Raw genomic sequence first — 27853 nt, 5'->3', positions numbered from 1 at the left:
CTTGCGAACATAATTTAATTTTTTCAGAAGTTTCATAGTTACGAAGAAAAGTTTGAAATGTTCTTTGAGTGCATGACAGTTAGAATAGCATATAATTTGACATGCTAGCTGTAAGAAGGGTAAACTACTCATGGCTATTCCCCATCTCCTAGGGTGTGTTTGCCTGGGTCTATACCCAGCTGGGTGGAACATTTTTGTGAGTGCCCCAATGTTTCTTTAGTCTTTCTTTTTGGCAGGTCATATAGGCAGATAGCTCATGTGCAGAGGGGCAACCTCCATGAGGAATAAAACTAATGATAATTAAAAAGCCCCCTGAAATAAAATCAGAACTAAAATGGTTTTCTGTAATCTTAATTCTGGTTTCTAGTAATGAAATTAATGTAGAAGTCTGTCCTGATAGACAAGAATAAGTATGTTGTGCAGGGTGAAGTTTTTTGCTAACTAGTGAACATACACGTTCTTTAGAAGATTTAAAGAATATGAGCACAGAATGGAAACCTCCTCCAGCTTTTAGACCTTTAAAAAAACCACACCGAAATACAAAACCCAAACCCACCTGTGGCTTAAAGTTTGCATGTGCCTGACTACTCTTTCCATCTGCAAACACTGTGGACCATTATTTGAAAGGAAGTAATGTCCTGAGAACCTGTGCTTGGTGGGATTGTGCCTACCTAAGAAACTTATGGCAGCCTAAGAAGTGCCTTCTGTGTGCTTGGTGTTTACCTCTGCATGCCAGGGGAACTGGGAGTACTGGTGCTACAGTATGGTGAGAGAGGGATGGGAGGAGGATCCTGTGTACGGGGACTGGCTGGCTCTGCATACTTGCACTTGCTCCTTTGCGAGCTTCATCTGACCTCTTAGTAATGTCCTTGTAAGTCTTTAAGATCACTTTTCCTCATTTTGTGTGAAGGGCCATTTAGGCACGCTGCTGTAGATTAACGCATTTCAATGAAGGACAGTTGTTGAAGGAAGAACCAACCGTGTTAAGATGTACCTTGTTTGAGAACTTGGATTGTATAATGTGGCTGACACCTCCTGGAAATTTGGCAGCATGGAACTGAAACAATTGTTTTCCTTCCCTTGTTTGTTAGCAAGGATTTCTTGAATGAGCCACACTTACTGTGGTTGCAGCGGAAGGGTGGAACTGCTTGGTCTTGCTTAGCACAAAAATAACTAAAACTCTTAATGTGCCCCACCTAAGTATTATTACTCTGGATGGATTAGAAATACCTTTTCATATAAACGCTGTTGTGTGCAGACTTGATCTGTGTAGTGTTTAGTAATAGGACATGTCACCTCGACTCGGGATGCTTAGTCAGAGTCTTAGCTGGAATCAACAGAGGTAAAAATCTGTTGCCAGAAGAAAATAAATAATGGTTGAGAGAACAAGGCTGATCCCCTGTGTACCATGGGTTTCTGATAAGTTATGTAGTTCCTAATGAGAGATATACTGGCTAAGGGTACAGTGAGCCTCGAAGTGAATGTGCGAAACCTAAGCTTCCTGCAGACAGTCATGCTTGGCAATGTGACGCAGAGCTGTTTGTGCCTTCTCCACCTTGTAATTGCAGCTGTAGGGTACTGAGTTTAACGTTTTTATGTACTTCTAGAAATTAACCTGGGGCACAGTGAGCCTACAGACTGCGATTAAGGCTGTCTCACCTATTCAGAAGCTTTGGTGATTGGTATTAGGTACCCAGCAGGGACTGTGCCTTCCTACATTGTAGGTTAACAGAATTCCTAAGTATTGCACACAATATATGACACTTTTCATCCAGCTATTCAAAGAGTCAAAGCGTTCGGAATACAATGCAGAAGAAATATTTAATTAACTTTGCTTTTCCACAGTCTGCTCTTTGCAGAAAAATACCAAAGCAAGCTATTTTCTGCTGTGGAAATGGATGAAGAAAGAAGCTGCTTTGTTTTGAAAATGCTTCAAAAGAGCTGGTTGCTATCTTGGTCCTCCCCAGCTCCGTGTCTGTTTGCATGGCAGCACCAAGTTACTATGGTGACAGGCAGGTTTGCAAGGAGATGGAGAGAGACGGTTCATTGCGGGGCCGCTGCGAGACCAGCCAGTGGTCTCTGCGATCCCCCCGATTGCGGAGGAAGAGCTTAGGTGCTATTCGGGGCCTTTATTCTTCTTTTGCAGAACCTTTCTGGCTGGCACTTATAAGTGATTTCTTATTTGCACGACATGAAGATCCACGCCGTGTGTTCAAAAAAAAATGATTTTGCTTTGGAAATGTGCACCGTGACATATGAACCCTACCAAAAGACACTCTGGTTGCTCATTTTAAATGTAAAATAGACATAAAAAGCTGATAGAGCAGTCCAGACCAGTTTTTCTCAAAGATGCAGTATTAAAACTGTTAACTAAGGCGCTATATATCAAAGACTTCTCATACCAAGAGTATCGGGAGAATAAAGCAGTTCCTGCAGTGCTTTTTCAGTAGCTAGTGTCCAAGGTATCAATAGCATGAGACAGAAATAGTAGAGTAATAGTGGCATATACAAGCTTTAACTGAGGGAAATGACTGTAATATTCAATTATTAATCTGGTAATAAGACATTACAGATAAATTGTTTACATCTGAAATGACATTTTGTCTCTTCTCCTGGTTGAAGGGCTTGGCTAAAATCTGTGCTCGAATGTCTAAAGCCATTCCAAGTTCCTGCCAAAGGTTAATTCATGGTAATTTTACACGATTTTATCCATGTAATTTTATTGCCCATTAGCCTAAGCAGATCTTTTACCTTCTATCATCCTTATTACTGATGTCCTTCCTTCCAATTTTATTTGTAGGTAGCAATCATATCCACTTTTTGACTTTTTTTTTTTTTTTTTTTGAACAAGCAGAGCTTTTTCTATTCCCACGGTAGTATGAGAAGCTCTTTAGTTACTTGAGCACCTCAATAGTCCTCCACGCCTGCTCCGAACTTTATTTCTCTCGGGTGCGGCTGTGTGCGGAGTTCCCCGTGAGTTTGTATGTCTACAAGGCAATAACATTGACCCCTCCCTAGTGTGTACCTGCCTATGAATTCCAGCGTTTGCCTTTTCTTTAGCTACCTGACATCATGAGCTGACAGCATGAGGATTATCACCTTTATGTCGGTGGTGGTGTTCTTTTCAGCTGAGAACTTTTTGCATTTGACTTTCACCTTATCCCTGAAAGTCCATTCCTTGAGGATAAGTTTTACCTGAAAGTTTAACGTGCCACGAGCATGAATAGTATGTTAGGTGGCTTGTTTATCTTTGCTTTGAAACTAATACCAGCATGGTTTCCAAGAAGTGGAACATCAAAGAATATATAAACTTTCCAGTAGAAAGTCTTTTTGTTAACTATCTTAATTGTCTTCTGGAAATCCAGTCTTGCATTTAAATGATTTCTGCACTTTCTTATGTCATGCTTATTGTTTACAGAAAAGAAAATTTGTAACTTGATACTGCTTACTTGATGTTGATCATGTCACTCACGGGGCAGAGTACAGTGGTGGGAAGTTCTGTCCTGTTTGTAGAGGCTGATTTGGCTCGGATTCCCACCCTGTAGATTTCATCGGGGCATGAGGAAAGGTGGAACTTGGCCTCGACTGGCTTTGCACATTGCAACCCTAAATGTCAATATCAAGTGGCTTTTCAAGATGAAAATGCAGCAAAATACTTCTGTAAAACAATTCAAGAAGCAAAATACTAGCTCTTGCCAAGGTCTAAAAATGTTATTTTAGCTATATTGGTTCTGTTTTTATTTTATTGCAATACAAGTGAAACAGAGCTTTGAGGCAACAAGTACTGGAAGAAAACGGATGGCAGAAGTCACACAAATCTGATAGGGTGTTGCAGCGTGTAGTTACCACAGCTGGCTCTCACTTATGCTTTAGCCCCAGTTCTCATACATTTTTTTGACATAAATATGTCTTAAGTTGGTTGAAGTGTAGGCCCTAGGATTCATTAGGCTTTCTGAGGTCCTTGAGGAAACATACTTGATCTTTATTGCAGTGTCCCTGTTGCCGTGAATCTTGAGCATGACGAGTCACAGCGACAGTAATCAAATCAGCTGGTGACAGCTTAGATCCGTAGGGGCTTGCCTGGAAGGGGGTTGCGGCGGCGGGGGACCCCCTGCATCTGGAATTTTTCCTTATCAGTGTTTTAAGACTTGGTAAAACAGAATCACCTAAATCTCTCTACCAAACCATTCTGTGATTGTTGAGTATTCGGAACCCTCCATTCTCCATTGCAACCTAGCATAATGAGATGCAAGTCGGGTAAGTTGTAATTTTCTTAATTTGCCACAGGTATCAAAGATAGGTGTTCTGGGTCAAAGGTGTGTGGGTTAGTTAGCCCACATCCCATCCCTTTGGCTAGGTAGAGAGGTGTGGGAAAAGTCCGAGGCCAGACCAGAGCTGAACCCTCCCAGCTTCCAGCAGCTGAGGGGTCAGGGACTCCCTAAGCACGCCTGTAACTCGGTGGTCAGTAGCCTCTGAGACTTCTGCTATGTGTGTTACTCGGGTATTAAGCATGTACTTAAATACTTTCTGAATACTTAGGTGTCCACAGCAGCCTGTGGCTGAGTTCCAAAACTGTCGTGCAACGATAATACTTCCTTAGTCTTGCTACCTTTTTATTTGATGCTTTTCAATTTCTCCGTTATGAGAAACAGCAAATAATTGTTCTCTGTTCATCTTCTCCGCAACATTTGTAGTTTTCTATGCCTATCATAGCTGTTACCTCTTCCAGACCTGCAATATTTTAGGTTATTAAATCTTCTTCTTCAGAAACTCCTTTTTACCTCTGGTTGTGCCTTTTTTCCTTTCGTTATCCTTAGCATACTTTTTTTTTTTTTTTTTAACTTCTATTACAGTGTAAGTTGTAATAGCCTTTGAAATGAAGAGTGAGCATCAAAATTAAATCCTGGTCTTTGATAGTCTGTGCATAGCATGAGCACTTGTTCAGCCAGTAGGCTTTTCAACTTTGAAGATAGAAGCAATGCTTTTGTTCTTGAAGTAGGCATTTGCAGCAGTGTACAAATCTGCGTCCTTTGGAATACCTCTGAACACCAACTGAGTATTTTTTCTTATATTAGTAGATGTGGTGGACTGGTATGTAGTATCGGAGCCATCGTATTTAAAACCTAACATCTTGCATGGTTAGCGCAATTGCAATATAAGAGGTTTCTGTTTGATCTTGCAAAGTGGTCAGTGTGGTTATTGTAATTGAATTTGAGGTATGCCAGGGAAAGAGGAATTAATAGAAAAGTAAGAAAAAACAACTACACTGAGCATCTCGGAAGCAGCCAAAGCATTATATGATGAATGTAAACTTAGAAATACTGCCACCTGATGAAGAAAGCAAAAGAAAGCTCACTCAAGGAAAGGCTGAGGTGCTTTATGGAACAAAGGGTGTAGCATTTTTTGCAGTGTTGCAACAATATTCTTGCTTATAATAGTACTGAGTTTATCAAGGCATAATTTAGCTTGTGCTTCCCTGGTTCAGTTCAGACATCAATGAGGTTTGGATTTTGCATTTCTGTTTAGTTGTTTTCTTAAAAAAAAAAAAAAATCCTGATGATGAGAATGGGTTGAGGAGTCAGATCTAGTCAGGCCAAAGTTCTATTACTTCTGTGAGGCATCTTCTGCACCTTTCAGGTTTCTTTTTCAGAGATAAAATTCTTGGGGAATTACCTATTTTGCTGTATGGTTTCATGATTTTTTTCTGCTGGCACAAGAAGCTGGCCCACTGTGCCCCTTAAAACTAAAGCAGCAGTGTGTTTACTGCTGCCATAACTTGATAACCACTTATTGTAAAAATGTAAGTCAACTTTCCTTTTATTCATTCCACTTTTTCTTCCACAGAAGACAATTCTCTTCCTCCAGAAAGTTTAAATTGGGCTTTTTTTAAGCAGTCCTTTCAGCTGAAAATAAATAGCACTAATATAGAGAGCAACTGGGGAATTGCTAAATACGTCCTACAGATTTGGCTTCCTTTTTCTGTTCTCTCTTTTTTGATTTGTCCAGGCCTGTTCTCATTCCCCACTTTCTGTTGTAACGCTCGCACAGCTCCTCGGCTGTGTGCGTCCTCCGCGATGCCAGGCTCGCATCGCTCCTCGGCACTTGAGCACGCTTCAAACTTCTGTCAGCCTGCAGTGCTTCCAGGCAGTGCCGGCCTCCGATGAAGTGCAGTAGATGTCTCTCTGGGTTCTGATTTGTGCACTGTGTTTGTACTTAAATGGCTGAGCAGTTCTAGCGTTGTGGTGTAATGAAACCTGAATGTTGCTACTTCAGGGCTTGCAGAGCTACGCTTGGAAATTGCTTCTGCCTCAGAGCTTTGGTTCGTCCGCAGCAGGTAATCGTGCTCAGGTTTGGTCCGTCCCTTCAGTGGAGATGGGGATATTTCCTGAGTCGTCATGTTCTGTATGGAACAGAGTTTAAAATGTATAGCAGGTGACGTCAGCATCTTGCAGTTTCCCAAAGCTTTTAATGTGCTGTTTGACTTACAGTGTGCCTTCAGCTGTATCAGGCAAATAATTCAATTAAGTGTATGCAGAGAGGTTGTTAGAAAGGCTTTTAACTGCAACAGAGCTAAATGTTTTAGGTCATTACCAAAGGTCAGTGTTGAACATTTTCATATGTCCCAGAGAACCTCATGTGTTCAGACGAGATGTTCTCATCTTACTCATCCTTCCCCCACAGCGTGAGCAGTGTCTGCGGGAGGTGTTTGTAGGCCAGGAGACACTGGGGTGTAACGTAGCTGTGGATGTTCTGAGCAGCTTACAGAAGCTCCTTCTTCGTGCTGTGTCTTTCCCAGCTGCGTTAAGGGCCAGATTCCCATGTCTTTCCTGTGATGGATACCTGCTAGTCCTTCTTAAGATATGTTTCCATTACATGACTCTGTGTGCAGGTGTGTACTAGGTGTTGCCCATCCATAATGTGACCTGGTGAGTGGAGCTTCACACACCGAGGGGTGGGAGGCTTAGGTATGCATCTGCAGAGTCAGGTGTCTGTCTAAATGTGAATATCCCATTCTTGTGTAACTGGCGGAGCAGACATCCCCCTGCCCCTCGTCTGCACTTCTTTACTGGTAAGGTGCAGGAGGTGGTATATTTCCCTTTTCCCTCCTCAGGACTTCTGGCTTTGTATAGTGTTGCTCTGCTTGACGCATTATTCCAACCTTGTTTTATAGTTAGCGTCGTCTTAGAGTCGCTGCAGCTCCTGAATCCCTTATAGGGTTTTTAAGCAACAGAAGAGGCGAGCTGATGTGATTCCTGTTACTTTTCCCACTGCTATTTAGAGCTCTCTTAAGAGCAATGAAAGCTGGTCAGTTTTCTACTTCTGAAATAGAGGCAACCTGAGAAGCAACAGAAATATTCAAGCAGTCCATGTATAGTCCTGTGAAAATGTTGCTGTCTTAGTCGTGATGGCTGCTTTTCTTTGCCAACTGGAAGAATTTTGTGGAAATGATGGCTTTACTACAAGAAGAATTAGTTTTGGTCTTGGAAAATACAAGTCTTGGTCAAAATAAAGTCTTTGCATTCCTAAGCCTTGAAGTTTTTGTATTCTTCGTTCTTCTGTTTTTTCTTCCACTGTAAAGCTATGTGCACAACTACTGTTCATAATAGACCAGTCTGAGCAAGTCTAATACACAGGATGCACAGTAAAATGCTTCAAGCAAAACGATGAATAAGTAAATGAATACTGTTTTTGCTTCTTTTTAAATATCTAAATATCTTTAAATAAAAAAACGGGACACAAAAGCATGTTAATTTGCAAATATCTTTCAAGTTTCTGAAACCTGAAATGTGAAAACAAATTAGTCAAATGTAGTGTACTTCTATTGGCAGCAGCCTTCCGTGTTTCACAGGCCGTCCTTTTAAATGTTGCCTCCTTGGCTGAAGGCATGGTGTACAAGCATCACTTGTTCTTGGCAAACAATGCAGCTTTACTACGCATCTTCATATGAAAAGCTTCATACTCCTCCTGTATCATCCCCCGTGTACTTGATCATGAGCACTTGACCACACATGGTGTGCTGTGCATCAAGGACATAGAAGTAATGCAGGAGCAATATAGAAGGAGCAAAGTCTCAAGCTGCAATTTATCAGTGTGTGAGCTGATCGCTGATGCCTCCTTAGTAACTTATTTTATTAATATTTTGTTAATATTAAGCTGTTTAAATATTGTATTTCTCTGACCATGCTTTTGTTAAATAAAGATACCTTCTTATTTCAGGTTGCAGTTGTTAAAATGAAGTGTACAGAGCGCATTTATGCAATGAAAATTCTAAATAAATGGGAAATGCTTAAAAGGGCAGAGGTAAGTAATACGGTTTTCTAACACAGAGAATTTTAAATGGCATTAGGAAAATTACATTGAAGCTCTTCCAGATTAAGAAGAATTATTTCATGAGCATAGGAGCTTCATTCTTTTTTCTTTATTTCTTAAGCTGTTTTAATGCAATCAAGTCTGACAGTCCCTTCCAGGCATCTGTTGTTCTCAGCATTACTGTGTATTCGTTTACCAGACAGTCTGCCCTAGTTCTTACCCTGAATTTATTGGCCAGATTTTTGTTTACAATAAAGGCAAGTTAAAGACATGAAAGCTGAGATTGGTGCTACTGTGACATTCACAGCTGTATACAAAAACATTATGAAAAGGTCTTTTTTTCTCTTGCATTCAGAAAGCATACATTAAGGAGCTTTGCATCCTACAGTTTGTAACAGGATTTATATAACTGGTGAAACTATAACTACTTTGGAATCACAGATTCAGATTGTAAAACAAAATGTGTTAAAAAGGTAAATCTGTTTAAAAAGGGTATTTCTGATGAAAGGAGATGGACATTGTCACAACAATTTATGCAAATGTGAATGGGTACTTCGCAGATTAGGAAAGGACCTGCTGAGAATATGCCATGGGGAGTGGCATATTCCTAGAATATCTACTCTTGCACTGTAGAGGAAAACCTTATGGCAAATGTAATATTACATAAATCAGCAGTTAAATGAGCAATGGATTTTAGGGGAAAAAACATGTAGTCCGTCAATACTTGTAGCAGTCCTGTTAAGGGGCGAAGGTTAGCTGCTTGCTGAGGACTGAGCCCGCTGACCCTTCCCTGTCCCATTCTTCTGTCCCCTTCCTGACACGTCCTCCCCCCCAGCCTACCCTTCCTAGTCCCTCCCTTCCTTTCAGTGAGTCAGTGCCAGCTCTTTTCCTGTGAATAAGCCTCCTCCCTCCTGTTAAGCCCCTCTTCACCGCTGCGTTTGCCTGATTTAGTCACACTCCGTCCATCCGTCCATGCTCTTCCTCACAAGCGGCGGCAGCCACTGCCACTCGGCTGTTCTTTGGGCTGGCGGGAGAGTTCGTGCTCCTGGCTGCACCGCATCAGCGGTTCTGCATTAAGCCTTCCCCTGCTTGGGGGAAATTTGGTGCCCTTTCTAGACGGGTTTCAGCTGGGTTAATTCATTGGTCAGTATAGAATTGTTTTAAACCCAAATGCTTGTAGGGGGCTCCCAAGCTCTAATGGAAATGCAGCTATGCTGGCTTACTTCAGTCATTTTTAAAGTGACTTAATTAAATGGCCTACCTGAACAGCTGAAACTTCCACATGTAGAGGTGTCCTGAGAAGACAGCTGTTTACAAATTATCTTCAAATTATGTGACTAACTCCTCTTACCCTCTCAGGCAGGCAAGAGGTGGAAGAGGGTTATCCACCAAGAAAGAGGTATAATGAGCAATAGTTTTCCCAATACACACTTAGGACAAGTAACAGTCCAGTTAAGTTCTATTTGCGCTGATTCTCCCCATCTACAAAGGACAATAAAGGAACGGTCTTCTCTGCCGTGCCCCGTTGTCTTTTCCTGTTCAGTTTGCTCGCTTGATTTGGCTTTTCTGGATAAGCAAGACTTTATAACCTGCATATCAAGTTCATAAAACAACTGGGTGTTAAAATTTCCCAAATGTGGTAAAACTTGTTAGTTTTTAAAATGAAGCCTGCAAGAATACAGTAGCCTTTTAAGTGGGCAGTTCCACTGAAAAGCAGACTTCAGGTGTTTATTATCCACTGTATGAGTGGTCTAAGAAGCACATTGTTATACTGGTTTATGTTTGTTTTGTGAAATGTAATATGAAGCATTTTATGACTTATTAAACATAGCAAAAAAGTTATCTAAACACTGCTTATTTGTGTACTGGCTGCAAGAAAAAAAAAAAACCATGGTCGGAAGCCACTAAAATACAGGAAAGATTAGTGAATATCAACTGACATCCGTAAATGGGTTGCAAGCAAAAATGAGCATGCCATTTATGTTGATAAGGTGGACCATTTGTATTTGTTGTTCTGACAGCAAAATACATAGTCGTTAGTGTATTACTGTTGACAGTTCCAAAATAAGTCCTGACCGGCTGATTAGGTAGCCTGTCATGCTTTTTCAAGGCACGTCTTAAGGCCTTTTAAGCTAGTGTAAGCAGAAAAGGAGATTTTTATACTTTGAATTCATGATGCAAAGTGTTCAGCAGCATTACTGGTTTTGAAGTGTTCATAACATTCCCTCGCTATTTGAGGTTGCACAGTGAACTGGATCAAGGAACTGATGTCTTCGAAAATAAACAAACTAGTTTTCTGCGTTGGCAGCCTCTTTATATCATGGTGCCAGAAGAACTGAGAAGGGCTGTGCTCTGGTGCTGCGGGCAGGGGATAGGATTACTTGGAGCTGCTCTTGCTGCCAAACTTTTTGTAGAGTGATACTTTGGCCTTGCATTCATAAACCGTTAAACCACTCTCAGTTAACATTTAATTACAATTTACGTTTCTTTGCACCAATAATTACTAACGTTACAACATGGCCACAGTATGGTCGTCGTCAGTAGAAATGTAAATTGACTTTTGCTTCCTTAGGGGGAAAAAATGGTTGAGATACCTTTATAAGATGCAATCAGTATATGGTAAGGCTTGGGCTTCCCAGGAATGTTCCTTCCATGGTACATTTTCTAAGACATCTGGACAAGTGGCAATGACCAAAAAAACCCCCAATTATTGTCCAGAACCCAAACACTTGAACTGCAGCTACCGAATATCCTGATAATGGCTCTCTGAATTGAGAGTAGTGAAATAGTCCCAAGGTCTGCATCTTGATAGTTCTGATCCAATGAAAACATTAATATATTTTTATTAAGGAGGACTAGCTTGAAGTTTATGAAAGTTGGTTTTATGTAAAGATGCTGAGAAAACGTGTTAACACAGAGCTTGCTTCTCTGGAGTGTTGCAGTGGGCTATTTCAAGTAGAGGAAAGATTACTGAAAATGAAAATGTATTATACTGGACAAAGATAAGACAGTAATAGTAAAATCTGCTTATTTCCTATAGTGTGTTGGCAGTGTCTGGAACTGGAACTGTAATATAAGAAAAGTATACATGAAACTCTATTTTCACAAAGGCCTTTTTCAGAAGAACCAGAGTTACTTTCCTAGAGCCGTTATCTTTCTGCTGCAGATTGCAGTGACAAGTTATCATTTTTCTGGCTTTTAAAACTACATTATGGAACAAAGATTCAGTGTTGACTTGAATTGGTTTGTGGGCTTTCTGGTGGTTGGGGGGAGGGGTGTTGGTGGGGTTTTCTTTTTTTTTTTTTAAGGTCACAGTCAGGATTAGAGTGGCTGAATGCCTGACTACAAGCCTGCAGAGATTCCCTGGTTTGTCACTTGTGCAGACTGAATTCTCATGAATAGAGACCTCTGTTCAGTAATTTTAAATAATCCCATAAAACATCCATATATATTCATCCTGTGAAAACTACTCGTTGATGTTGACAATGGCTTTTTCCCCTCTCTTCCTTTAGACAGCTTGCTTCCGAGAGGAGAGAAATGTCTTGGTGAATGGAGATTGTCAGTGGATTACTACGTTGCACTATGCCTTTCAAGATGAGAACTATTTGGTATGTTTGATTCATCAGCAAATAAAAGCTTTAGGTTATGAAAGAACTTTATTTTTTGTACATTTAAGGATATTAGTGCGATAAATCAGTCCCCCTCATGCTTTGCAGCAGTGTTTCGACATTCTTGTTTTCTCCTGGAAGAAATACTTCAAAGGGCTGACTGTAACTCCAGGAGAGTGAGAAAGTCGTGTAGTACTGTAGTACATAGATGTTTAGTTAAGTACCTTAAATTAACTAATCTACCCTTGCATAAAATATATCATGCTTAAGTTTAATGTTTTGGATAATATTGCAGTTAAATAGTTTGAGAGGTGTTAGCTATGAAAGTAAGAAATATTTTAATCTTATTTTAAACTTTCAGAATGTCTGTTGAAGTAAGATTGTTTAAAAATGGGGTAGTAATTTAAAATTTTACTTAAAGGACTGATTAAACTCATATTTTAAAAGCCTCAGGAAAAAAAATAGCCTATTTCTTAAAAGTATTTAAATAAAATAAATTTTTAAATCAGCATATTGGTCATCAGAGTAATTTGAGAGACTTTAGCAACCGTTTCTAAAGAAAGTCATTAATCCTATTACATTTTTTAATGACGGGTTACTAGAACTGTAACATAAAAGCTGTTTACTTTAGTCACAGAAGTCAGGAGAGTGCTGGTCAGGAGCAAAGTCAGTAAAGCCCCAACATACTATGATATACTGAACCATACAGCTTCCATGTGGCTACTTGAGGCTGGGTCTGCAAACCTGCTATTTCTGTAACAACTGGCATAGTTGTAATGTGAAAGTTTTCACCTTCTTAACACTTTTTAGATAGTACCACACTAGCAAGTCATGATTATAAATAAGGAAAAAATATATTGATAAAAGGATGCCAATGAGTTCAGGAACTAAGCATGTGAAAGAGAAAATACTGAGACTTTTTCACAGGTGCTGAAACGACACAAATTATTTTGACCGTCATGTTAAAACTATTTTCAGAATAACAAGCACATGGTAAGTGAATAAGTAGTCGGGTCTTAGACCCTCATTTACTGGCTATTTCCATTGAATGCTTTGTGATAGATCCAGATTTTCAACCTCTCAAAGTTTAGTTATCTCTGGCACTGCCTTATGAAGATAGCTCAGAATTTCAAATTCCTTCAGAACCGAACAGCCTTCAGACTTGCATAAAAATAACCTAAGACATCCTATAACGTAGTATTTCCACGTAGCTTCTAAGAATGGCGATACATAAGAAAAGATTGTTAGCTGTGCAAGAGCTGCCTAAGAAAAAATTGTTAGCTGTGCAAGATAGCAAGCGGTAGTAATGACAGTATAGAGAGGGATCTAGTGTTGCTAATACCATTTTATACAAATCTGTTCCAAGCAAGCTATAGCAGTATATAATACATTTCTTTTCCCCAAGTTGCCAAAGGCATTTAGATGTTGAAGTTTCACTTGACAGCAGAATTTAGACATCTAGCGTCTAATTTAAGATCCAGTATCTAAGAAAGCAACAACTCTGCCTGGCAGCCAAAGTCAGCAGATTCCCAGCTTGCCTGAGGTCTGGTTCTGCATGTGCTGAGATGCTGCCTTCCAATTTGGTCTGTTACTCAGCACCCATGTCATGTAAATGTCTGGTGCTCACAGATGGAGTGTATCTGCATCTCAGTCACTCTATTGTAAATGAAGTGTGAAGGAAAGGTGAAACACATCAGGAAGTGACTTTCATCCAAAAACCTGGACAGAAGGTTCTCTTCCATACATCTTAGTGGTTCACTTGTCCAGGGGCTAAAAGATCTCTGTTCAGTTCTCTGCTCAACTTGAAGAAGTTTATAGCCACGTTTTTCCACATCTCAGGAGAGTGCTGCCATGTTACAGAACCTGAGCAGGTTGGGTTTACTTTTTAGCTGTGCTGTTCATCCTTGATCCTTGTAGAATGGAATGCAAAGCTGAGAACGAAACAAGAACAGACAACAGAGCTTGGTTCTCCCACCTGGAGTGGACATTGGTCCTCTGAAAGAGAAAGCTCTAGGTTCTGGTGTCTGCTCCCAGTGATGTTGGTGCATTATAGCTAATGATTCTTCAGTGCAAAACCACATAAGGTAACTGAAGCAGAGCGAGAACCTTGATGTCTTCCCACACCTAGGGCTTTTCCATCCTCCTCTGGCTGCATGATAAAGAGCTCAGAATGAGACAAATAAAGAAAAGATGAGATCTTAAGGTAGAAAAGTAGTAGCTGCCCTTGGAGAGTCTAGAAGTAATTGGCGTTTTATTTCCTCTAATATTAGTAGAGCATGTGATGATGCCGAACTTACATATAAGCGAGAAACACAAAATTCCACAAAACATATATGTTCTGGAGTTCATTTTCTGGTTCTGCTTCTGTAGTTTTAAAATGTTTTAGAGGCAAATACACCATGTGGTAGTGTTTTCTAAACAGCCAACTCTTAAATGACATTACATGGAAATACTAGCATGGCTTTTTTTCTGGTTCCTAGAAAGCTTTTTGTAGAGACAGTTTGAGTCAAAATGGGTTAAGTAAGCCTTTGGTGATTTTGCTGAAGCAGATACGGTGTAGATAAAACATAGTCCATGAATATTAGAAACACGTATGGGACCTGAAGTTCTTAATCTCTTCCAGATTCAAATCTGTTAGTTTTCTTGTGCTTTACCAGAAAAATTTTCTCTCCCAGTCTCATTCATGAAAGAAGGGCATATGTGTGTTTGTGTGCTGTCAGCCTCTTAAAGGCTCCTGAGTATTCATGAGGGTATTTTGATGTCTTGTGTTCCTTTGATTTCCAACTACTCTCCCCCTGTTTGATGTAGTCACTTCCCTGGAAGAATGCGATACCTCTAGATTTCAGCATCTTAATACCCTTTATTTTAACCCCATGTGAAGGGAGAAGTGCCTCCTGGCAAGAAGATCATTGTGAGTTGCAAGATGAATAAAATTTGACTTTCTTATAGAAGAGGTCTTCCATCTTTCTCTGATCCAAGTGCCTCATTTCATGGGTCAGCTGAATTCTTGCTGAGTTATGAATGCTGTGGGAGCTGAGGGAAGTGCATTACCTTGTCTCTGTGACAGGCAGGCTATTTCAGCTCCCACAGAAGCCTCTTATATTTGAATTTGAGAAAATACTTTAATACAATGTCCCTTTTAAAAGATTGCTGGTTCCTGTCTGTAGCCCTTTGTTTTCAAAGGTGATTGTTGTATGTGTACAGTGTTCCAACACATGGGTTGTGCAATATGGACTGATTGCTTTCAGCATGTGGTGAAATTTGCCTATCAGATTAAGCTATAATTTGAATAATATGGAGAAAAATATCAAAACCTATGTCTTTCAGAGTCTCTCTTTTAAGCCAAAAGATAGTGAGGAAATGGTTAGTATTGCACTTCATGTTCCTTTGGGTTTCTATCTTGTTTAATTTTCTTCCCTTGTGGAAGATGAATCTGTGGCAGGCACAGTGGATTGCAGGTTGCTTTACCTTGAGGAGAAAAAGATGATGACTGCTTTGGAAAGTTATTTCCAGAATAAGCAAAGTTATTCCCAAAACCATGTATCAAAGCATCTTGGTAAGCATGCAACAAAATGGCTTAAGGCTGGTAGTACCAGATAAAGTCATTATACTTTAAGTGATAGTCTGGATTTAGGCGGATATTGCTAGGAAATAACTGAAATTTAATCCCTGTTTTGTAGTATGAGAAACAAATAGCAAGTCTGAGTCCTTTTCTTTCACATTAACCTGTATGTGTTGGTTCTTTAATGGCTGATTGGCCTAGGAGGCTGTGTACTTTTTCATTGAAATGTATTCAAAAGAACATAAATATTTGATTTTTTTAAGTTTCCCACTGCTGTAGTGCCTCTGGCTTGACAGTGCTTCTGGCTTGTCATGGGCATCCCTAATGTATAGTGTCATCAAGCTCCTGCCAGCTACGTTATGCATCCATGATGTGGCATGTGCCAAGATGAGTGTTTGATGATGTTGACGTGATAAGTCCTGCTTTTGGAACCACTAGTAGTATTGAAATGGTACCAAAACTAAAAGTAGTAACGAAATGTATATTTTAGACTAGGCTGCGTCAAGTACTGTTTTTAACTATAGTTTTTTCTTCCTGCATCCTCTGGAAATTGTCAGTTTAAGGGTTGATAACCAAAGTCTTGGTGATACTAGATCATTTTCTTTGTGTGACGCTGTAGTTCAGACAGAAATAAACTCACCCTGATTTACTCGCTTGTTGCTGCCATATCTTGGTTGGATTTTTTTTATGGTAAGAACTGAATGCTGATGTGTCACCCTCACTGTGATTATTAAAGGAATATGGTACGTTTTTACACTAAATAAGCAAATAAAAGTAACGCAAATGATTACCAATTTTGACAGCTTTCCCCAGGCATAGAAAAAAAATTAGTGAAAGGTTTTTTTTCAGTAGATAACCGATGAACTTAATTTTTTTTCTTACCACCTGTCTCTTGGTACTTAACTGCTTTATTTCTCCTTTTTCAGTATCTAGTGATGGACTACTATGTTGGTGGTGACTTACTGACACTGCTCAGTAAGTTTGAAGACAAACTGCCGGAAGATATGGCTAGGTTCTACATTGGTGAAATGGTGCTTGCTATACATTCCATACATGAGCTGCATTATGTGCACAGGTAAAATACCATCTCACTTGGGAAAAAGTACATGTACAGTTATACAACGTTGATCATAAAGATACTGCTACATATACAAATGGGCATAGTAGCCACAGGCAAGCTGCTGTGGGTACTTGCTTAATATATACTGTATAATGGCTGTATAAGCTATTACATTTTAAATATCAAGTTTTGATGGATTGATATTAGCAGCAGTGACATCTGACTAACCTTTTACTAAAGCTTTTATTTTTAATCAAGTTTCTTGACTTATTCTCAATTCACTTCATGAATATTTATCTGCCTTTGTCCAAGCCAACCTATAAGTTTGAAGCAGTTTGAATTCTCTGCAAATGTTTAGACACTCTGCAAAATTTATGCACAGTAAGCCCATGATAACATCAGTGCATCTATTTACCTGAGGTCATCCTCAAACGGTTTTTGTAATGAGTGGGCACGTGCCTGTCTAATTGTTTCTGCACACAGGATGTATATTCCAGATCAGTGCCTGCCATCACATTAACTGAGGTTGTGTTCTATAGTAGTTAAGAATATATAATATTCTTTACTCTCTGTCAGAGGAAACTGGTCAGGAAGGTAGAGTACACTTTGTATGCTTCTTTTTTGGCCTCCTCTTGGAGGAACTGTTTTAGAAGAGCTGTGAGTAGTCCAAGGGAGACACTTGATTAATATTTTGTTTCATCATTGCAAGAGTCTTGATCAAGTGAGAATTTCTATCCTTTGCTTTTCAGATTTAACAGCTATGTATGATACGTCAATTAGAAAGCAAAATTATACTCATTCTGGAAACCTTTGCAGTTGTCTCTTTATATGCTGACTTTATAGCTTGATTTCAGTAAACAGAGAAGTTAGGAAATGCAGAACATGAGAGTAGTGAGGTTTTTCAGTTAACTGAAAACTGCTTATGGCTGTACGAGTAGGTTCACAATAGATCACTGAAGTCCCGGCTCAGGAGAAGTGGACTTCATACTAGCATTATATCTGACTTGGCAAGTACATCTTGGCCAGGTCCCTTTACCTCTTTATGCCTTTATTTCTTAGTCTGTGAAATAAGGACAGTTTTACTGTCTCTTTTATGAAATTTATAGGTGAAAACCATTAGGTAAGTGAGGTGATTTTTATTTAGAATTAATGTTTAAAAGACACAGGGAATTCTCAAACTATAACGCTTTGAACTCTTCTGTTCGGACTTTGATCACTGTTTCAAAAATTAAAAAGAGAAAAGATACATAAACTCTGTAATACTCCTGTGAGTAAATGTGGACAATATGTGGGGATTTAAAAATGTTATGGACTTGGAGAAGTTCACCAGAGGCACCATTGCACCCATTTCCGAGGGAAATGGCCTGACTAACTGACCAGCTACGTCTTTGCATGGGGCTGAATGAATGCCTGTTGTGGCAATAGGAATGAATGGCTCTGAGGCCAAAACACGCTTTGAATAGGAGATGTATGAATGCCCAAGAAATTACTGCTTGGCAACTGGAATGGATTAGGAGGAAGCACGATTGCTCTGGAGAGGATTTCAAGGACCCTTTAAAGGCTTATATGACCTGTTAGCTGCAGATAGGAAACAGTGGAGCTCAGAGATGAGGCATTAAGCCTTTCTGAACAGAAACAGTGTTCCCTTAGGCAAGTGGGATTTGCATGCAAAGCAGAAAAGCAGAGATGTGTTGGATGAGATTGGCTCATGCTTCGAATGGCACTGTGAGCAGTGTTCTTTAAAAAACAAACAAACAAACAAATTGCTGTATAGTTGTATGTAAGCTTTAATAGTCCTCTGCACCTACTGAGCTTGACCTGTGGTTATGGGACTGTAAGGGAATGCTGACAATATCTGGAACTGAAATGTATGGAATGAGTTTAACAATAGAAAATTACTAATGAGTTTATTGGGAAAGCATAGTGAGATGGTCTAATTTTCTGGGTTAGCACATATTTTTCTGTATTATAACAAGTAAGTATGCATTTAATTTATGTTGACAGGCATAGATTAGCATTAACTATTTTGTCTTAATACTGCTAATGAGCAACAGTATTACTGACGTTTCAGTAATTAATTTCAAAGCATTAGCCCTTGGTTAAAAAATGTGAATTCAAGTTTGTGTTGGAAAAAATTGTCAGACTGGCAGGATTTTTACACATATGAGGACCCTTTGTTAAACCTATCATGGTTTTTCTTGTAAGTCTCCTCAAGTGTGAAACTGTGGAATTCAGCACCTTAAAAATCAGACATTGTCAACTTCCACATCTATGTAGCAAGGTGTATTACAGCACTTTTTTTTTCCCTTGTTCCTAGTAATTCTAGTCTCTTCCTCAAAAATTAAGTGGAAGCTATTGTACAATTTTAACATTTTTGAGCACATGTAGTGGCATTTGGAACTTCCCATGTGAATAGAAATACAGTATTTTATGGTGCAACAAGACTGGTGGGTTTAATGTAAAGCACATGTGGTTCTATTTATTACTAAGAGATAGTATTATTTGAATAAGTACCATATCTTAAAAAAACCCCAAGCAACACATTTATAGGTTTGGTTATCTTTTTTGGCTAGCTCAGATAAATAATAGTATTTCAAAATGGCATGGTGATATGCTAGCATGTTGGGAGCTGATCCTGGATAGTGGTGGCTAAAGAAAGGGAAGGAGACTGATATATGTTACCTTGGAAGACATGGATGTTCTCCTTTTTAGCCTGCAGAATTGGTACCTAACTGAGTTGATTCTGTTTTCTGCACTTGCTCTTCTCTCTTCCTTTCTCACCACCTTCCCAACATATTGGCTAGGTGCTCTTAAAATAATTTGAGATATTTTGAGGCTATTAAATTAAAAAAAAAAAACAAACAGCATAGTATGTATCAGGACTGTCTTATTAAGTTGTCTGGATGATTGATCTTCTACTGACACTTTACTTTGTGTGAATTTGAGTACAAAGTAGTGAAATAAAATGTGGTTAATTGGTGGACTAAATTCAATTAACATGCTCTTTAGTAAATCCTTTTTGGCTGCCTTCCTGATATCAAAAAGAATACAAAATAATGAGCTAGAATGAAGTGGGAATCTTAGTTCCATGTCATTTAGTAGCCTTAGCATGCTGTATATCATTTTATACCCTGCTATATATATAAAAGAATAGGAAAGACGCAGTTTGATATTGGAGACTTTCTGATGTTACTGTATCCTGTTGAAATGGCATTGCCCTGATCCCAGAGCTGGGGAAGTTCAGTGGCTTGTAGAGTAACTGCTGCATGTACACAGGATGCAAAGGTCTTTAGGTATCCGTAGAAGCAAATGTGCTGTGCAATAGTGTATAGAAAGTCTGAATAGCAAATGAAAAATACTGGCCAACAGAAATGCTGGACAAAATTTAGAGAAGCAGTAAAAAAATCTTCTTACATATGAAGTTAGAAGTTAGTTATAAATCTTGGCAAAAACCGTGAGATTAAAAGATTGCCTTTTCTGTTTTATCTTTCTTGACTCTAAACAATATATTGTAATGCATATAATCTTGAAATTATGTTGATGAAGTAAACTGCCTCTCTGTTACAGTCAGTATGACTCACTGTAATTGTTCTGCTTGGTTATTGGACCATTCAGAGTTCACCTTTGATGAGCTTGAAAATCTGATGTAATCTAAGGCTTCAGTATTGCAGGCAAAGCTTTAAGTTGGGCAGGAGGAGAGGGTCGTGACTAGTGCAATAAAAAGAATTTGCATCAGTGGGTATCCAACATAAAATTCTTTGTTATTCTGATGCAAGATTGAACTTTACAAGCAGAGCTAATACTATATATTTAAATCTTTTCACTTCTATTATAACAGGGACATAAAGCCTGATAATGTCCTTTTGGACATGAATGGCCACATACGGCTGGCAGACTTTGGATCCTGTCTGAAAATGAGTGAAGATGGCACAGTATGTATGAAGAAAAATTTAATTGAGTCACTGGTAGTGGGACCTTTTAAGTGAGTTGCTGGTCTTAAAGCTATTAGACATTGTCAGCATGCATCAAGGAAGGTGATAGATTGTAAGTTTATTGACATGCTAAAAATTGAGGCAAGTGTATAACTCGACATATTTATTAAAACATTTTTGACATCTTCGTCTCCTTGTTTTACAGGATGCTACCTTTTAAAGTTATCCTTTGCTATGTTTTTCTGTCTTTCACCTTTTATCCTACTAGCCATTTGAGTTCTCATGAGATTTTTATTAACTCTCCAAAGACCCTGTGTTAAAACAGGATAGAAGTTTGATATTATTTATGTGCTGGAATCATAGGTGACCAGGAACCTAGCAGCCATGACACATTTGAAGTATTAAGTCATTCAAAATGAGGAGATAATTAATAAGCAATTTCTTTTATATGCCTTTTACAAATCAAATAGCAACATTATGGTAATTGGCCATCTTGTGCACCAGATTGGATACACCCCTAAAAACTAAATTATTAATGAGGTTTTTTGGTTGTTTTGCCTAGTGTAGGGTGCTTCCAGAGGTGCCAATCCTGCCAAAATATGGCGTGCAACATTGTTCACTGATTTTTGGCACAAACTCAAGTCTTGGTGGCATTCTGCAGTCATAAAATGCCTGGCATAAAATGCCAGAAAATAGCATAAAATGCCAAAGATTTACCATATACCGTTTACCATATATACCATTTACCATGCAGAATGAATTGGAAGGAGCCATTATAACTCTGTGTGAATCCTGAGGACATATTCCTAGAGATCAGAGCTGCTCTGCCACTGCCCTGGTGGTCAGGGCTTCCCTACTAGTTGGGCACAGGGCAATTCCCCACCTTACTCCTGTATTGCATCCAGTTGCACAACTATGCAATAAGCCTTAAACCATTTTCTAACATAATAAAAATAGGGGTCTACTTGCCCTTGCTATTTTCAAATGAAACTGTAAAACTCAGGCATAGGACTTCCTGCTTATTCATTTCTCATTTCAACTCCTGGCAGCCAACTGCAATTTTAAAGTATAAACAGATACAAAGGCAAAACATTTTCTCCTCTTGACTTTCTGCTTTCGCACAACAGGTATGACTATTTCGGGTTTCTATCATGTTCGGAATAAAATGTATCAACTGATTTTATGTAGAAGTAGACTGGAACTTAATCTTTGTGGTCTTTGTTACTTTCTTAGTATTTTCTTTATTTTGTTGCTGTGATTTTATAAATCTCTTCCCTTTCCAAAATCATGTCCTGGTGTGTCTGTCACAAATGCTAGTGTGTGAGTGAGAAAGTTGCTGAGAGAACCTGAAAATTGAGAATTGAAAAACCTGAGAATTATGTTTGCCTTATTTTTAAGGTACAGTCATCAGTAGCAGTGGGTACGCCTGACTACATCTCCCCTGAGATACTGCAAGCGATGGAAGATGGAATGGGAAAATATGGGCCTGAATGTGACTGGTGGTCACTGGGTGTCTGCATGTATGAAATGCTGTACGGGGAAACACCCTTTTACGCAGAGTCGTTAGTGGAAACCTATGGGAAGATTATGAATCATGAAGTAAGAGATATATTAAATCTCTATGTATTCCCTGAGATTATAATGTTTACGGAGAAACTGTTATCACTTAAAGATACTGGAGTGATGGTAGTTCTTTGCTTTTTCACGATGGTTTAGAACCATATTGTGTAGGTTTGTTGGTTCAGGTTTTAGGAATGTTTACTTCTTTGTCAAACTGAAATTTTTCTCTAAATGCTGATGTTGTTCTTTTTGGAAAATCTAAGCATTCGTCACAAAATCAAAATTAAAACCAACTCACATGTTAGGCACATTTAAAGTTTCCTCTGGGCTGTGCAGGAGAAATGAAGTAACTCATTATTTACACAGCTGCACACATTTTCTGTCACACTGATAACAGTACAAAAAAAAGGGAACAGGCAAGTCAACCAGTGTAGACATGAGCTGCATGAAGAACATGAGGTCAGGGGGTGTTGCCCGGAGTGGAAGTGGTAGAAAAACGTGAATTTGAGCTTCACGAAGAACATGAGGTTAGGGCGTTTGTCCAGGGTCAAAGTGGTAGAGAAGAGTTGGAACTTCTGGGTGCATTTGGAACATTACAGAATAAAAATAAACCAGTTCATGGCGTCCTTTCAAGAGCTGTATTAGGAGGATGTGTTTATGTGCATACTCGTCCTAGGTAGCCAGAAGCTGTTGCGTAGGGTGTATTCTTGCATTTTCTCTTCCCCAGGATGAGTGTAGTTCACTGGTGTTTACAATGCTGTGCTCTCGCAGTGAAGCAGTGAGGGTTAAGACATGAAATCCTTGCCAGAGCTGACACCCTTGCTGTGATGAATATTAATCTCTCTCTTGCTTTAATTTCTTCAATGGACTAACTGGTTGCAAATGTATCCAGTGTAAACTCTGGCTACCAGGCTCTTAAAATACTTGGGAGGAAATTCGAAGCTGTTGTCCTGCAGACTTCATATTTTAATCTCATTTGGACACACAATCAATATGTTTGTATGTTTTTCAATGGAAGTTTTAAAGTTTAATTTCAGTTATGCTGGTTTGATCCCTAATTATCTCATTTTAAACTTGAAAAGTTGTATTATAAAAAGATATGTATATGCTGTTGTTCTTTACTGAAAAAAAACAAACCAAAAGGCCCTTCTTGACTATACAGTGGTAGTAGTAGCAAGCTAAAATACAGAAAGAGTTTTCCCAATTTTTATCTAGAGTAATTTCAGATCTTAATGGTAAGTACAATTTTTATATCTTCTGTTTGTTTATGATAATATAAATCTTTGCTAAATGTAGATTATATTTTGGCAAGAAAAGGTGTTTAACCTATGAGTTAGAAAAATACATCCTTAAATATAACAACGTTTTGTAAAGAATTGACTATCATCGTGGGTTTTTAAGAATTGAAATTAATAAAATCTCAAGGAGTACATCTTCAGGAGATGGGTGGATCTGTGACTAAGAATACCAGTGAGGGTCTGCCTTTATTGTATGATCTTTAATATATTGTAGTGTGTCAAAATTCCTGTATGTCTTAAAAAAAAAGTTTGCTTTTCCTAATAGAGTTACTGTAATTGCAGTTAGTTTCAAACAGATCTGTATTAAAGAAATTGAGAAATGATTACTTGTCCTTGAAATCCATTTTAAGACAAAAAGTCTGTCACTGAATATATTGCATTGTGCTCTGCCACTGCTCACTCGAACTAGAACAATGTTTGACTACTCATTTCCAGTTTTATTGGTGTAATTTAGCATGTTCTTTTTGAAGCTACTGTTGAAAGTTATGGAATGGATTCCTTCTCTAAAAATGTCTCTATTTGTATTGTTTTCTAGGAACGATTTCAGTTTCCATCCCATGTTACAGATGTATCTGAAGAAGCAAAAGATCTTATTCAGCGACTTATCTGCAGTAGGGAGCGTAGACTGGGACAGAATGGAATAGAGGATTTTAAGTCTCATGCATTTTTTGAAGGACTTAATTGGGATAACATCCGAAACCTAGAAGCACCTTACATTCCAGATGTTAGCAGTCCTTCTGACACCTCAAACTTTGATGTAGATGATGATGTGTTAAGAAATCCAGTGAGTCTTTGTTTTTAAATATTACTAATGCAAGTATGCAACCTTGCTGCTCTATACGTAGCGAGAACTTATTTCAGAATAAGTAATGTAAGAGATGAAAAATAAGTCATTTCAAATGTGAAGATTTCAAGTTTTTCATCTCTTTGGCATTTTGGGCTATCAGAAATCATGAGCTGCATTTCTAAATGGTAGCACTTGCCAAAATGGACTACTGTTACATGGTCAGTCAAAGTGAAAACATATTTCACTGGGAAAAAAACCCTTAGCTGCCCTTTTAGTTTACCTTTACAAGGAGCTAGTATTTGGATTTATTCCTTTTCAAAGGTGAAAAAAAGAAATCTGCCTTCAGAAATACATATATATTCTCCATGCAGCTTTCAATCACAGCTGTCCAGGTGAGAGAGCTCACACTGCTACTTCTCCACTCGCTTAAGAACCAGGAGGTTGGTTTTTGGAGTGGGAACGTTGGTTTTCCCCTCCTCCGTTTCTGTTGTGTAGTAGTTTACAAACTTGGGTCAGGAGGAGCAGAAGGCTTTTGTGGTAATTTGTTCATCAGCCTGTATTCCAAGAAATGAGGAGCTTTTGGCACATTTTTTTATTACATGTCTAACAGTAACTAGCATACTAAGACTAACAGCGTGCATCTTGGTGCCAGGTCACTTTTAATTAGGAACTTGAAATTTAGGGTTTTCTTTTACTCGCTGCATTGTGCTTTGAACTTGTTGAAACGCTGCCCTTTCAAGTGCAGGTTCAAGAGGCTCCTAAATTCAGGTCATTATATTAAGTGACCTAATCTGATATAAAGTTCGTCCAGGGACAATGGAAGGCTGCACAATGAAGCATAACTGCCAATTGTCAGCTGGTATGCGCTAAGAAAAGTCTTTCCGTTAGCTGTCTCTCTTTAACTGGTGGGGCTAAATAAAATGCCTTTAGCTCTGTTCTCTTTCGGATTTTCATGCATGTTGTTTTCATGCAGGAAGTGGTGCCACCAAGTTCTCATACAGGCTTTTCAGGATTGCATTTACCATTCGTTGGGTTTACATACACAACTGATAGGTAAGCAAAGGTTATGTTAATTAAACTTGTTTCCCAAATGCAGCTAATTCTAGGAAATTCTCATTTTTATAAACATGTAGAAAGGTTGATGTCCATAGATGTAACTGTGGATAAACCTTTATCCCTTTTTTCCCCCCCCCCCAGGTGTCTGAACATATTTTGATCATGCTTGCCAAGATTAGATGCTTTTGTATTTAATATTTTATCTATTTGAAATGAATGAAAGTTAAGGGACTAGATGGGTCACTTGCAATTGTGTATAAGCTTGCTGTTCCTGCATTGAGAGGCCGAGAGCAAGTCTTGTCCATGTTGCTTGTCTGCCAGGAACAGTTCAGGATTAGCTCATTGGTCCAAAGTCCTGCTGGTAGGCTAAGTTAACATAGATGGTTCTGAGCACGGACAAAGTGGCTCACTTCTCACATCTTTGAAATGGCCTCCATCTGACTTCAGAAATCCCTCAAACATATACTTGTCTCTGATCTTAAGGTTATTCTGCCCTGTTTGTTATTCCGTTATTTCCCTTTGCTGGGGTTTGTTACCCCATGGAATACTATTTCAGAAAGAGGCCAGTACACACATCTCATCCTTTTCAGAGTGAGATCATGTGACTTAACTTAAATCCATCTTTGTCACACTTTAAACTTTTGAGTTTGTTTCTCAGCGCTCTTAGTGCAGGTACAGTTACCTGCTTACTTCACTGTCAGGTAGTAGTAACCTTTGGCATAGGAGAGTTAATATTTTCAATCATTTAGGCGGTTTGTAAAGTGAATATACGTCCGCATCATTAAAGTCCTGAATGCAGGTATCTTAATTCTACAGCATATACAGTAGCTAGGGAATAATAACTTTATCTACCCTGACAGTTGTCTCAACAGTAACAATTACTGCATCAATTGTTCTTGTAAATTTAAGGTGCATATTTAGTGGAATCCCAGCATGTCACTGCTGTAGGCTGCTGTGAGTATTTATTAAAATGTTCTAACTTCATATTTGTTTTCAGCTCTTTATCTGATAGAGGCACTTTAAAGAGTGCGGTGCAGTCTGACACTGTAACCAAAGATATGGACGTGCAGCGTGACTTAAAGAACACTTCACAAATAGAAGGCTATGAAAAGAAAATACGGAAATTAGAGCAAGAAAAGCAGGATTTGAACAGAAAACTGCAAGGTTAGTGGTTTATATTTGTTTGGATTCTTAGTTCTGCTCATTAGGAGGAATCAGAATGTATTTTATTGAAAACCTTTTCCTTCCTGTTCTGATTTTAAGAATCTACACAGACAGTGCAGAACCTCCAGGGTCCGGTGTGTGTTACAGTAAATACAAGCCGTGATAAGGAAATAAAAAAATTAAATGAAGAAATTGAACGGTTGAAGAACAAATTAACAGGTAAGCCTCTGGCATGGTAATTATAGTAATGCAATTTAATGTTACTAGGAGTAGCAAAATATGTACCGTGTTTTTGCAATAAGTAGAATTAATGTTCTTGAGGTCCTAAAAAAAAAAAAAAAAAGAGGGTTTTTCAAAGTCTCATTCAATATTAAGAGGCATTTCAGTTTTTCCAGATGAGCACTTAACTTTTTCTTCCACTTGCTGGCCTGATAGCATATACTAGCATGGGGAGTCTAGAGTACAATGAATTGTCTAGATGGGTTCAGTTAAATATGTTTTGTGATGTCTCTAGAAATCTCAAGAAATCCCATTCTCTTCCTCCTCCTTTGGGGGGGGGTGGGGGGATGTATTGTTTTGGAGGGGTTTTACCTGGAGGTAGGCGTAAGAGACAGTGGGGAGAGAAGACTAGTTGCTCTTTAGTAACATAAGGGGATAGGTGGGAGGATGTGTAATAATAGTTCACATTTAAATATTTCTGAGCTCCTGCTCCCTTTGTGTTTCTGTCTGGTGATGCATTAATTAGGAAGCACTGAGCACTGGAGAAAAACAAATACTGGCATCTGTCCTGGGAGAAGACTGACTCATCCATATCACTGAAAATCTGTTGCTTGACAATGCTATTAGTTTATCCATACAAACCTCCTGTTAGCATCTAATTTTTAAGTGGGAATCAGTGATAAACAAAATGGTAGTTTTGAATCCTAATGACTGACTTGGCTTGAGAGGTTTATAGGGGCCTGTAGTTTAGCATAAGTGAGTTCAGATGCTGAGTTGCTGATGCTGAATTTTTTTTTTTTTTTCCCTGCAGTTTGGCAATATACCCCCTTTGTAGGTGCATGCATTGCAAAAATCAAATCAGCTCTCCTAAGTAGATTATCCTTCCAAAAAAAGCTATTCTTGTATATTCTGGAATTAGATTTGAGTCAAAATAGTTAGATTAAGGTGCTACTTCTGCAAATGGTTCAGGTTTATCCAGCCCTTCAGCCAATGGTGTCCTGTTAAATATAAAAACTAGCAGTATGATCTTGTTTAAAAAGAAGTAGTATTGGTTTGTGTAGAGTGGGAGGAAGTTCGTGCTGAAATGAGAAAGGGAATTAATACTTTAATCGTTACAGCAGTGCTTGGGATCCCTGAATACATAAGTCCAATTTCCTGTTCTGCCACAGACATCAGTGGAACTTGAGTGAGACAGTTATTCCCAGTGCAATTTCTTATTTATTTGTTTAAAAGAAGTAGTAATTAAAACCAAATGGAGAATGGCAGTTCATTTTCTTACCAGCTCTTAATACTGAGC

General features: G+C 38.7%; 1 protein-coding gene across 9 annotated transcripts in view; it reads left to right on the top strand.

Annotated features, from left to right (window-relative positions):
- The window catches only part of CDC42BPB (CDC42 binding protein kinase beta), a 96719-nt gene that overhangs the window by 33750 nt on the left and 35116 nt on the right, over positions 1-27853 (top strand). For all 9 annotated transcript variants that reach the window (XM_075503641.1, XM_075503638.1, XM_075503639.1 and 6 more), the window contains exons 3-11: positions 8218-8301; positions 11823-11918; positions 16407-16555; positions 20379-20472; positions 21871-22071; positions 23866-24114; positions 25091-25170; positions 26171-26337; positions 26437-26556. In XM_075503641.1, the coding sequence (XP_075359756.1) occupies positions 8218-8301; positions 11823-11918; positions 16407-16555; positions 20379-20472; positions 21871-22071; positions 23866-24114; positions 25091-25170; positions 26171-26337; positions 26437-26556 (1240 nt within the window). The remainder of the gene's footprint in view (positions 1-8217; positions 8302-11822; positions 11919-16406; positions 16556-20378; positions 20473-21870; positions 22072-23865; positions 24115-25090; positions 25171-26170; positions 26338-26436; positions 26557-27853) is intronic.

This window comes from Mycteria americana, chromosome 5, assembly GCF_035582795.1.
Source record: "Mycteria americana isolate JAX WOST 10 ecotype Jacksonville Zoo and Gardens chromosome 5, USCA_MyAme_1.0, whole genome shotgun sequence".
NCBI lineage: Eukaryota > Metazoa > Chordata > Aves > Ciconiiformes > Ciconiidae > Mycteria > Mycteria americana.
Note: the sequence above shows the minus strand (reverse complement) of the source record. Positions and strands in the feature narration are given on the sequence as shown.